The sequence below is a fragment of the Sinocyclocheilus anshuiensis genome, unplaced genomic scaffold (genome assembly GCF_001515605.1).
Source record: "Sinocyclocheilus anshuiensis isolate Anshui unplaced genomic scaffold, SAMN03320099.WGS_v1.1 scaffold637, whole genome shotgun sequence".
NCBI lineage: Eukaryota > Metazoa > Chordata > Actinopteri > Cypriniformes > Cyprinidae > Sinocyclocheilus > Sinocyclocheilus anshuiensis.
In genome coordinates, this window is record NW_015539816.1 from 1,265,619 (window position 1) to 1,278,518 (window position 12,900).

At 36.4% G+C, this 12,900-nt stretch overlaps 1 protein-coding gene across 1 annotated transcript in view; it reads right to left on the reverse strand.

Annotated features, from left to right (window-relative positions):
* Positions 1-12,900, reverse strand: part of LOC107683982 (palladin-like) — a 104,567-nt gene that overhangs the window by 9,487 nt on the left and 82,180 nt on the right. The window contains exons 12-15 of the mRNA XM_016480088.1: positions 6,082-6,332; positions 2,696-2,834; positions 1,435-1,536; positions 906-944 (exon numbers count right to left, since the gene is read on the reverse strand). Of these exons, the coding sequence (XP_016335574.1) occupies positions 906-944; positions 1,435-1,536; positions 2,696-2,834; positions 6,082-6,332 (531 nt within the window). The remainder of the gene's footprint in view (positions 1-905; positions 945-1,434; positions 1,537-2,695; positions 2,835-6,081; positions 6,333-12,900) is intronic.

Here is a 12,900-nt window from a genome sequence, read left to right on the forward strand (position 1 = left end):
AAAAAAAAAAAAAAAAAAAAAAAAAGGCTCTTTTTGCAGTTATTTTTACCTGTATTCACAGGCTGGATTTATTTGATCGAAAATACACTAAAACAGCAATATTGTGAAATATTATTAAAATTTAAAATAAAAATATTCTATTTGAATATATTTTAAAATGTAATTTATTCCTGTGAAGGCAAAGCTTGCTTTTCAGCAGCCATTACTCTAGTCTTCAGTGTCACATGATCCTTCAGAATTTGGTGCTAAAGAAACACTTAACATGATTGTTAATATTGAACACGGTTTAACATTGCTTAATATTTTTGTGGAAGCAGATACATTTTTTGATGAACTGAAAGTTCAAAAGAACAGCATTTATCTTTTATATCAGTGTAAAAGTCTGTACTGTCACTTATTTAATGTGCTCAACCTAAATTAAAGTATTTATTTCTTTAAAAAAAAGAAAATCTTACTGAGCCCAAACTTAAGCAGTACTGTACTTTCCTCCAAATATTGGACCCCCCAGGAGTTTTGGTTCAATACAAACACTGAACACACTGCTTATTTGATCAGTAAGATTGCAGTGTAAATCTCTGTACTTGATGATTTACCCAGAGAGTACAATAGTAATCACGGTCATATTGCCGTCAAGGACTTAATCAAAACGCAAATATTCCATAAACAGAGACACAGAAGAAAACACAGTGGATAGAGTAAACACACAATCACATACAGTAGTGACTGGCCAAAACATGAGGGTGACCACACACAGAGGAGGTGAGAAATTAAACAACTGGGGTGGTCACATGAGGTAAAGAAAAGGGAAACACAGCAGTGAGGCAGACTGAGAAAAGAGCGAAATATAAGGAGGACAGACAGGCCGCTGCTTGATGTTTGTAATAGACGGGAAGAGTATGAATAACCTTTTGAGGGACAGACTCTGAGTCAGTTGAGCTGCCTTCCTGTAGAGAGATCAGAAAACAAGCAGGGGGGTTGAGGATGATGTCACATCCTACGTAGATTACACACCTATTGCACAAAAGTGCACAATCACACACATTACTGTCAATGTGTGTTTGTTTTGGGCTGCTAATCCTGCTTTTATGAACTTACCTGCTCACACACCTCCAAAACGCCTCACTGAGAGTGTCCTTGCCAAAAGGACATCACTTTACAATGTACCCAATGCATATGTGCAAGCACATGCGGGAGCTCGCTGCTATTAGCCGAATTAAGATGCATTTACAAGCACGCAGGCAAACCACAAACTACATTCAACAGCCTTGCTGTATACTGGTAGTCATTGGAAAAAGTGTGTGGACCGATTTGTAATGGATGCATTTTGTTTATAACCCATGTTTAAAAAACCAGCCAATTATAAACAATTGCTTTGTTTACTGTGACACAATGGGGGCGTTGTGTTGGTGGGTTTGTGTGTTGTGTTTATTATACCTGTGTGACTGGCTCCTCCTCCACCTGCTGTGTGTTAAACACTGTGGCAGCATTGTCAGCACCCAGCAGTCTGCGAGCCATCTTCTCCTCATAGGTTAACCTCTGAAAGCAAGCAGGATTAATCTGTCAGAGCCTGGGTTAGTGTGTGAGAAAACACTCACACACGCGAAAGCATTGCGATTATTCGGTGGCCTGTACAAGTGAATTCAAAGCTATTAGTCGTGCTGAACACGTGGTGGGTTTTGCTATGCATTGTGGGTTGATTTTAGGACTCCTATAGTGATTGACCATTTCAGTTGGAGGAGCTGGTGGTGGAAGGTGATTTTCTCCATTTATTAGCTGTATTTTGTAAGAATGAAAAGTTAGTGAATACCGAAAAATAAAAAAAATTATACTCAACTGAACAGTTCACCCAATTTACACTTGCACATATTTGAACTTAGCATGATATTTAACTTTAGATTCAACATCAAGTGTCACTGGTTCTTGTGTGTCTATTTCCTCATCTTATGGCTTGAGTTGGATGGACTACTTTTATGTTTGTTTTAGTACTGTCAAATCGATTAATCGCAATTAATCGCATCCAAAATAAGTTTGTGTTTACATAATATGTGTGTGTACTGTATATATTTATATGAATCTACACACATACATGTATATATTTAAGAAACACAAATATATATTATGTAAACACTAACTTTTTTTTTGGTTGCGATTAATCGATTTGACAGCACTAGTTTTTCTCCCCATTTTTGGAGGTCGATAGCATCCATTCCCATCAATTTTGTTACTGTTAACTAAAATTATTAAAAATAATTTTGATAACTAAAAACTGAACAAAAAATTTGAAATTAAAATATTAAACTAAATAAGAAATGAAAAACTAAAAATGTACTTAAAATATAAAAATAATAGCTAATTCAAAATATTAATACATACTGTAACAGTACATATACAGAGATCTAAAATAAAATTGGCTCCAATTTATTTCCATTGTATTGCACAGAAAAGTTTTCTTTTTCTTTTATTTTCACTCCATGCATTTTAGAACATGAGGGTGAATTATGATATTTTTTACCTTTTTTGGGGGGGTGAACTATGCCTTTAAAAAAAATTAATGACCAAATATACTCAAACATGACTGCATGTGTTATTGGTTAGACTACATTATATTCAAGATGGTAACGCTAGTATGGTAGTACTATTAATGTTGTACTATAATTATTTAGTAATGCAAACAGAAGACCTCTCACACACATACCTGCTGTCCATTGCTCAGTCTCTCCTCTTTGAAGCGTAGTTTTCTCTCCAGGTCTTGTATGACAGCATCTTTGGAGCCCTGGATCTCTGAATCAGAGATGATGCGTGGTGTGCGGGGTGTAGTCTTACGTGGCAAAGCCCTGTTAAAACACAATCAGAAAATAATGGAGAAAAAACAAACTTTAAATCAACAGATAGCAGACTAAGCATTTCTCTAAGTACATAATCTGCAGCTGTTGACTTCCTAAACACAGAATCAAGTGGGAAACTGTTGCTACGGAGTTATATTTCCCGGTCCATAAAACCTTTCCAGATAGAGGCTAGAATTAATGCACATACACAAATGAACAGAACCGCAGCTTTTATAATACACTGCAATACGAAAGTTGGCACTGACGAGAAGATTGTGGGACATATTTTTTTGCATATACACTGGAAAGCAAGAATAAATTTCGTTATCTGTTTGTGTGTGCTTTAAAATTCCACAGCGGTCTCTTATCTTTCCCCCTCTGGCTCTGGAATGCCAGGAAGAGAGAGAGAGAGGAATGAACTAGTGGAAGATAATGAAGAAAACGGAGATGAAGAGGTGGATGATAGGAGCAGCAGCTTTGAAGACAAAAACTCTGGATGAGTGTTTTAAACTCAAGTTTAACAGAAAGACCATCTTCACTGAAGATCCTAATCATAAATCATGAGCAACATCAAATCGGTCTCTGGAAAAACTCTTGTTCAGCTTGTATTTGCATCACTTGTATGTTTATATGAAGGAGAGAGGCTTACAAGCTTAAATAAACATTTTGTCAGTTTACCCCCATCTTGAATAACATACTTATGTGAAACTAGGGATGTTCATTTCGGTTATTTTTCCGAACCGACAACCGACGCTCGTTAACCGATTATTAACCGTTAACCGACAAGATTATTTTAAATTAGAATTGAATTAAATTAGAAAGGATAAGTGTCTGTGACCCGTTAAAAATACTAACATTTGTTTACCCGGGACAAATAGTCATCATATCACATCACGCACCTGCAGCACTTCTGCGAGTGGAGAAAAACATAATAAAGCTAGGCTATAGACCTATATCTATCTATCTATCTATCTATCTATCTATAAAACGAATAAATAGGCCTATACGAGAAATATATTTTTACTTGAATAATAAATTAAGAAAATGAAAGAAAAACTGTGCAACAAGTAGCCTAGTATTCAGAGTTCCAGTTCATTTTTGTGCTGCGCAAAAGGAAACCCAAGACGGCAGAAAGCGGCATAGTATTTTTCTTTAGGGTATGCAGAGTTTCGGTTCATTTTTGTGCTGCGTGAAAGGAAACCAGATGGCAGAAAGCGGCATCCTATTTTTCGTTAGGCTTATTTTACAAAAGCACAAAGATTTGTTTTATTGTGAATGTACACAAATAAAGGCAAACCTTATACAATTCCGATTATCTTTAGGACTAAAAGGAGTAGTTTCTTTCACTGTTAGAAGGAAAAAAAAAAGTGATTGCGCCGGCGCCGCATGCGCACACACAGTTAAGCATTGCTACCTTGACAATGCAGCATGTTCATTATCATAATAAAATACAGTCAGTCAAACATATGGAAAAAAACACACTGCTCAGTTTAAATATGTAGTAAAATCTGTGCCGTTAAGTGTTATCACCGTACCGCCTTGATGTTATGTCAAACACATTTTGTTTTACGTGGATATTGGAACGCGAGTGAAGTAGGCTACATAATAAATAATAATTTGGCATTCAAATACATTGCGAATACGGAAACATTTGATTTTGTGTTGAATGAGAGACCCAACGTTGGTTTCAGTTTCGTTTTCGCCTAAATGAATTCGTTTTGGCTTGTCGTTTATATTGCTATAGCTACTTATATTTAAAATTCTTGTTCTTTTCTAAATACTGTTAATTGAAAGGATTTGTTGTGTAGTGAGGGGAACTAAAATAGCCTAGCTAGGTTTACAGTGTTTATTATAATGTTTGTAAACATTTCGCATTGGCATTAGGCCTATTTCTGAATGAAATAAATCAAATGCGACTTATTCGCGACTTGTTTTTTTTTCTCTAAAAAACAAAAAATTTTATATGCGTAGCATATTTTAACCGTGCAGCAAACCTTTTTAAATATTTTGATAAATTACTGAAAAAAAAACAAATAAATGACCTTTTAAACCGTTTAACTGATTGTATTAATCGGTCAAAATTCTTACGGTCGGTTAACCGGTAACCGGTTAAAATGAACATCCCTATGTGAAACACCTTTCATTAATGAAAGTGTACAGCAACTAGAGGTTGTCTGTCCCTGTGTTATTTTAATATTATTTATAAACTATTATAGTATTTATTCATATTTTGGATTTAATTTTAGTAATTTTGTTGTGTTATGTGCTTTTGATTTTATTTCAGTTTTAATAATTTTAGTGCTTAAACTACACATTTATGAATTACAAAAGGTAACTTTTTTTTGTTCAGCTTTATTTCAATTAGTGAATTTTTTATTTTAATATTTTACAATAACAATACTGGTCTGCCAAGCTCCAAAATTACAATAAATACAGAAAAGTAGACTGAAACCATTCGTTAACTTTGAGGGGAACATACAAGTCTTTAAAATCTCAAAATCGTTTCTACCATATTCATCTAGAGCACTGTGATGCATACAAAAATCAATGTTTGTGGATCTTTTTGGAGCTTAACGGTCACTGGTCGTCTCCTAGCATTTTGGATATTCTGTTAAAAAAACCCTCCTTTTGTGTACAACAGAATAAAGAATGTCATACAGGTTTTAAATAAGTGAGCAGATTATTTTTTGTTATCCATTTAAAAACACTCATTCTCAACTAAACCCATGTGCTTTACATTTCTGTAGGCTTGAGAATGAGAGGAAATCTCTATAATACACAGTTCCTTACCCTCAAGGTTCCTCAGCTCCCATTGATCCTAGTCTCTCCATAAACATGCCATGTAAGAATGCATACAGTACATGTCTTCCATGCAGCTGGAAAGCAGGAGCTGCACTCCAAATTACTCATCAGCCCATGTGTTCACTTTATATGCCCATGATAGTGTTCTATTGTAGTTCATGATGAAGCGCTCTGTCTTTATATAGTATAGAAAAGTCGTGACGCAAGGAATACAATTTCAGGGTCCAAGGCGCTACTCAATTGTGCTTTCAATTAGCTACTAGGCTCATGGCATCCCAGATTCAAATATTTTAATGATTCGTGAAAGATGAATCACTGCCTGGCCAGCTGAGATTTTTAGGTAGTACCATTTGTTTCTGTGTGTTGTTTATGTGACATCAGACTTAAGCAGATGACTGCACACCTTCAAGAGGCATTTGGGATGCGTTTCAAACAGATGATTTTGGATACTCACACTGTGCCGTTACCCTTGGGCAGCCCCAAAGCATTCACTGGTGGTGGAGGTGGTGTGGCTGGAAGCACCGACACCAGAAACCCGGCTGGTGACTGTGGAGTGGACTTGAAGGGCGAGGAGGTGTCTGAGCGAGTGGGGCTTGACGTGACAGGTGGAGGAGGCGGTGGAGGTGGAGGAGGGAAGTCTTGTGGCAAGCCAGCAGGAGAGGATAGAGTGCTGGAGCTGAGAAAGGGCGGAGGGGTGGATTGTTTCTGGTCCAACATGGTCTACCAGGTTGCGTGAGCTAAATGACCAACCTGGAGCAGTTGGCCCCCCAAAAAGCTATGTCATAAACAGTTACTAGCCAAGTTGAATGGGTTTGCAGACACTCCACTGCATTTTAGGCTCTCATACCTTATTGTTTAGATTTACGTTAAAATATATTATATTTAAATAAAATTATTGTAAAATAAATCGGACAGAAATGCAGGGATAAATTATCAATTTTATAAACTGTTTTGTCCATTCAAAAAGTACATTTAATTTAATTCATGTTTTTAAATGTAGTTAAATATACAAATAAAGAAAGAAACTTAAAACAAATGCAAATAAAATTACTTTTAATTGGACAAATCGGTTTAATGTTTTACCATGCAATTAAATAACAAAAACACCACAAAAAAAAAAGAAAGAAAAGAAAATGAAATGAAACCACAAAAAAATGTTGTATTCTAAAGATTATTCTGATGTAGCGCTTTATATATTTCCATCTTTATTGATTTATTAGAGATGGAAATCCACACACAGAGTTCAGCGAGTGATGTCCTCTCAGGGTCAGTGTATCATTATCACAGAATAGATGGCCCATAACATAGGAGGAAATGAACTCCAGAGCCTGCAGTGGTGTAGTGTGTGTTACTATAAAGAACATCTATGAATGCACATACACATGTGTCTGTACAGCCGCATACGGGCAGAAGATTTCATGCCTAGTTGTTTGTGCGGTTATGCATGTCTGTGTGCATTTGTGCTGAGTTTCTGGGAAGGAAACTACAGCCCACTGAAAAGCGAGTGATATGCTATCTTGGGTAAAGTTTAAACTACACTGTCAACAGCCTGTAAACAGCATGGAAAAGGATGAGATGGAGATCTCAGTAATGTGTCGTGTGAATATGGGTGTGGGCTGATGATTGAGTGTTATCTGTCCAATGTTTGGCCTCATGGTTCACCCACATACACAACAACACTGATGTCCACATTGTCCTTTTCTCTACTAAACATGAGATATTTGCTGCCTACAGTCATAGTTTTCCATCATCTGAATTCTTGTGTCCCTGGAAGACGTTTTGTTCGAAACGCAATTTGTCTCTCTTCTTCTGCAGACTCAGCCCCACTCTCCCGCTGCCTTTTTTTGGCAACTTCTAGACACATTCTGTGAGCCTCAACAAACGGATAACCTTAAACAAACTGATAACCAAGTCCAGATGCTTTTCATTGAAATTTTGTCATTGGTCTCCTATAGGCACATTCAACATTTTTCTGCTATTCACTCCGTAAAGAAACCCAAAACTTGAATTAAATGCGTAATTTCGATGTGTGTGTTTCACAAGGGGATCGGGAGTGGTAGGCCAGCCACACTCCAAACCGCATTTAATCAAATTATTTCCAGATGTTGACTAATGAGTCACTGTGTTTTCCCCTCCTTCTCTCCATTTTTTTTGTGATGGAGATGGAAGTGCTCCCTCCAGCCAACTGATAAATCCTCAGAGTTTGGGTCAAGAAAAAGAGAAAGGGAGTATTCAGTTTGTGTTGGTAATACTTCGCCAAACCTTAACCTAAAACCTAGAATGCAAGTTTATCAAATAAAAGGATTCATTGAAGAAAAGAAGAGATTAAATTATGTAACTTTGTTTTGGCGGCACAAATGGTGATTTGGACCACATTAAAGGCATAAATGACCACCTAAAACCTTGCCTTTTCCCTTTTTCACTTTTTTTCCCTGTCCATATGTTCAAGTATCCATCAAAAGAGCACTTTTACAGGAATACTTTGGCAGCTGGTGAAAGGCTCTTGGACTCAACCGCCTGTGCTACTTTGCTTTCATTCCTTTTTTGGCTCTGTTATGAGTCCAAAGCACCAGCGGCTAGACTCTCACTTCTCTACCTTCTTCCCTTTGGGTCTTGCTTCCTCTCCTTCCCTTTCTTTACATCCCTTTTTAAAATTCCACAATAAATGTCACCTTCCATATTCCCTCACTTTTTAACATCAGAAAGAGCAAGAATTGCAAGTCTAATCTGTCTTTTTCTCCATCCTTTTGCTTTTCTCTTCTCCTCCTCCCTCCTGAGTAAAAGCTGCTGGATAATGGCCGGTAAAGGTCTGGCGTTACGAGCCCCTCCAGAAATACCGCTCCGACTCTTAATATACCACTTAATAGCTTCCTGCATTCAAGGAATATCATCATGTTCAATCACAGGCAGCGATTTTCTAAAAATAGCTCTTGCAGGTTTCTCCACTTATTTTTTCCTTTTGCATTTCTGGAATTCCTGACCAGTAAACCTGGGTTGATGAAGGAAGGTCAGCCGGTGCTGACATAATCAGATTGCCTTAAAAGGCACGGAGTCTGCAAACAGAAAATGCTATGGTACCTTCCTGCTTAAAATCATGTTCATTCATTAGAGAAATCTCAGACACCAGTATACGGATACAGATTCAACAATCTGTGCAGTGCATTTCTTGAATATTTACTGAAGTGATGAGTTAAAATAAGCAGGAAGCAAAGTGTGACATTAGTTCAGCTTTTTCCAGTAACATGGCACGTGAACAAATCGTGGTGAAAAACACTACATTCACAATCTTCATTTCCATCAATCAGTCAACCATGTTTTCCTAAACATGGAACTGTTTTGTTTCATGTAAATGAACCGATTCAAAAACGATTCGGTCAATCTGTTGAATTTTTTATATTGAATTCAGTAGTTAATAAATTTAATTATTTAGCAGTTTTTTTATGCATTCAATTATTTTTGTAGTACTATGCAGCTTAAAGTTCTCTGTTCAAGTATAATGGTAACACTCAAATTATTCACTCAATTAAAAACCATCAATGCATAAGCGCAAGATCTGATTAAATTATATCATCGGATAATTGTGCATTTAAAAATAAACACATTGCACCCCTTATTAAGCATCAAAGTAGTTTTGCCATTTTTTTTGTATTGTACAGTGTAGCTAACTACTTTTTCAAAAGGTTAGTTTGACTTGGAAATCTACTGTACAGTTTCAAAGTAGGTTCTCCAACAATATAAATAAAGTATGGCAGGTCTACACAACACATTTAGGCTTTTTTTTTGGAATGGAAGGGAAGGCATGGGATCAACTGTGACTCAAACTCACATCGCCCATATGACCACAGCTTCAGCCACATTCCCAGTTGTGTTTTTCAAGTCTACAGCCCTTCCTCAGCTGAGTCTGCTGTACTCCGGGTTAGTTCTGTCATAGTTTGAGTGATTTAGAGATATTAATGGGAGAGAGGTGCATATGTCTCTGCGTCCATATGCACCCAGCACTGCTTAAATAATCACAGCCTTCTGTCAAAGGTTACATGAAGTAATTTCATGTAACAATTTTCTGCCAAATTACAAGGTTTGTAACTAGTGGAGATGAAGCAGACCCCTCAGCAGACACAAAACACACTCTCATATTCCTGCACTTACACACATTCCTGTCTAATTTAGCTACAGGTCTATAAAATGCACTTACACAAATCTAGCTCCTACTGTTTTATGGGAGCCCCAGAGAAGCACTTGACCTTGCATAAAACACACACAATCGTCAAAATCGTCTGTTTTGAATCAGAGAACTGTTCAGACATCACTGCTACAGAAACTGTCTAAACACAGAGGTCATTTTTAAAAATGTAATTTATTAAACCTTGATTAAAATTAAATAAACTAAAACAAGTAAATACAAAACGTAAAATAATAGCAGGGAGGGCTTTCTAAAATGACTGATACTAATACCAGAATGCATGAATAAATCATGCAATATTTAAATTAAGCATATAAAAACAAGCTGTACGCTGACTTGTGGTAGAGTGATTTTATAAGCTCATCTTTTACTAAATGTTTGCTTATTATTAAAGTCTATATTGCCTATTCTATTATAATGCCTTTCTTTTCTTCAGAATCCACTTCATACAAGCATCCGCATAACAGTGCACATATTTTCTGTTCTTAACTTCCTCTGAAGCCTGTTGCATTGTATTTGAATCATATGCAGACATGACAGGAAGCTGTTGAGCTAGTCTTTCTTTCTCTCCTCCACACCATAATTTAAAACCCAGAGCTGATGATGTTCACACTGCATTAAACACTACAATTTGTTGTACCATTAAAACACAGTCGTGACATGAGGTCAGACAAGCGCTCATTAGCTTTGAAGTGGTGACATTTGTCAGTGGCATTTGTGCCCCTATAAAACAGTGAAAAACACCTCATAAAGTTGTGTTAACCAATGTGCCTTTTTCAAAATAACGGTAAGATACGGGTCAGTGCAGATTATGGTTTAATTAGACCACCAATCAGCTTCTATCCAGACTTTTAATATCACTGCATAAGACAGGGGCTGGTGTTAGTTAGTCTCACTAAGCATAATAAGGTCAGTGTATTCTTCGCTCTTTTTTTACTCTTTCATCTCCTCGCACTGTCCTACTAGAGTATCTTCTGAGCATTTCATATCTGCTTTTCTAAACTTCTCTAATTGTTTAAAATCACTGCTGAAGATTGATACAAGCAAAAAAAAAAAAAGTTAAACCTGTAAACAGATTTTCAGGTGATTACATTCACCAAAAGTATGTTAAATATGCGTTGAGGAATAATACAAGAGTGATTTTATGGAAATAATGTGTGTCTTGCAGTCAGGTCAAGCATCTTTGTTTTGGCTGTGAGCATGAGTGGAGTTTCTACTGTTTTTAACCAGCTGCTATCACAGGAAAAAGATTCAAGACGACAGGAAGTTGTTGAGTTTAAATATTTGACAATTAGAGGACTCCATGTTTACAGAGCATGTCCTGTATTGTGTGTGTGCATGTGTCTGTGTGCAAGACATGCGAACAGAAAATATGGAATAGTAATGAGCAAAACAAGTTTATAAACTTCATTCTGTATTATTATTGCATTAAAAATTGGATTAAACTATAAAAGTGGAAGGTCCTGTCAAATAAAAGAACATTTATCCTAAAACATCTGACTAAAACAAGAGACCAGTAGAACAAACACAAATGTTTTCTGCTACTATAGTAACAAAACCTTCTTCACTGAAGAAGTGACAATGTTCTAGAACTGAAATGTGTTTATCCAATAGAGTACACAAACTGAGATCAAGAAACATCTGGGAAGAGACCAAGACATTACAGAAAAACGTGCGGACACACACACACACACCTATACAATGCAGAGCAGCACACCTGGATCCATCTGTAACCACACCCGTCATGTCATCATCACTGCATCATCATGCCCCTGGATGATTAGTTCTAGTTAACCAACTGATTCAATGCTGAAATATGATTGATTCAGGTGATTGATTCCATGTCAGTGTCTGAAAATAGGTGATTCATAGACTGTCTGACTACATGGTAATTTAGCAAACTGGCAGTCAATGTGACAGCTGCACAACGGATGGATGAACGTCTGAGACACACAGACTGAAACATCCTCCCTTTGTCATTTTTGATTAAGAAATTCTGTGTAGTCTGCAACAAAAACAACAACTAGGCCTATCTGTATTTCAACAAAAGTATAAAAGGAAAGGTTACATTACTTTTCATAGGTTTGGGGTCAGTAAGGACTTTTTTTTTTTTTTTTTTTTTAAAGAAATACTTTTTTTCAGCAAGGATGCATTAAATGCAATACAAATCACATTATAATGTTACAGAAGAGTTCTATTTTAAATACATTCAGCAAGGATGCATTAAATTGATCAAAAGTGACTTTTTTTTCAATATTACAAAAAGATTAATTTCAAATAAATACTTTGCTTTTGAACTTTCCATTCATCAAAATAATCCTGAATATTAGGCATCACAACATCTTTCAACATTGATAAGAAATGTTTCTTGATCACCAAATATTTAACAGTTTTTACTGTATTTTTGGTCAAATAAAAGCAGCTTTGTGAGCAAGAGAGACTTATTTTTTTCCCAAATTTTTTTTAAATCTTACCGAATGCTTTAGCTAAAGAAGTTGGGCCTGTGTTTGCATGTTCCTGACTCAACAGTTAAACCTCTCCAAAAAGTTGCATCTCTTAATTGATCTCCTTTAAATCCTTCCTGCTACAGCCATCAAAACAGCCCTTTTGAAACAAATTCATAACTTTTCAAATTACATTTAGACAATTACTGTCAGAGTTTAACATGTTGCCTATTTATTTGTCAGTCTATGCTAACTAAATAAGACTCAACATTTCAAACTTTCACTCTCTAAATGCACTTTTATGCAGATTAACATCTGAATTATAGCCACACCCAAACCCTGTCGGCTAAGTGACTTCAGCTTTCTTTTATAGTTCCACTTCACCGTGATCCAAATACACCCTATATACCGTCACGCTAACCATTCAAACAGCAACAGATCTTGTCCTTTTTAACTGCAATTTACAGTCCAGCCCTACAATACCACAGAGTTTTGAGTTCTTAGATTGCAACAAGACTCATGTGTCAGCAAGAAAAAGTATCTCTGCCAGTTGCGGTATCGGACTAGTGTCTCTTTTATTCCCTGCAGATGCGCGCGCACACACACACACACACACACACACACACACACACACACACACACACACACA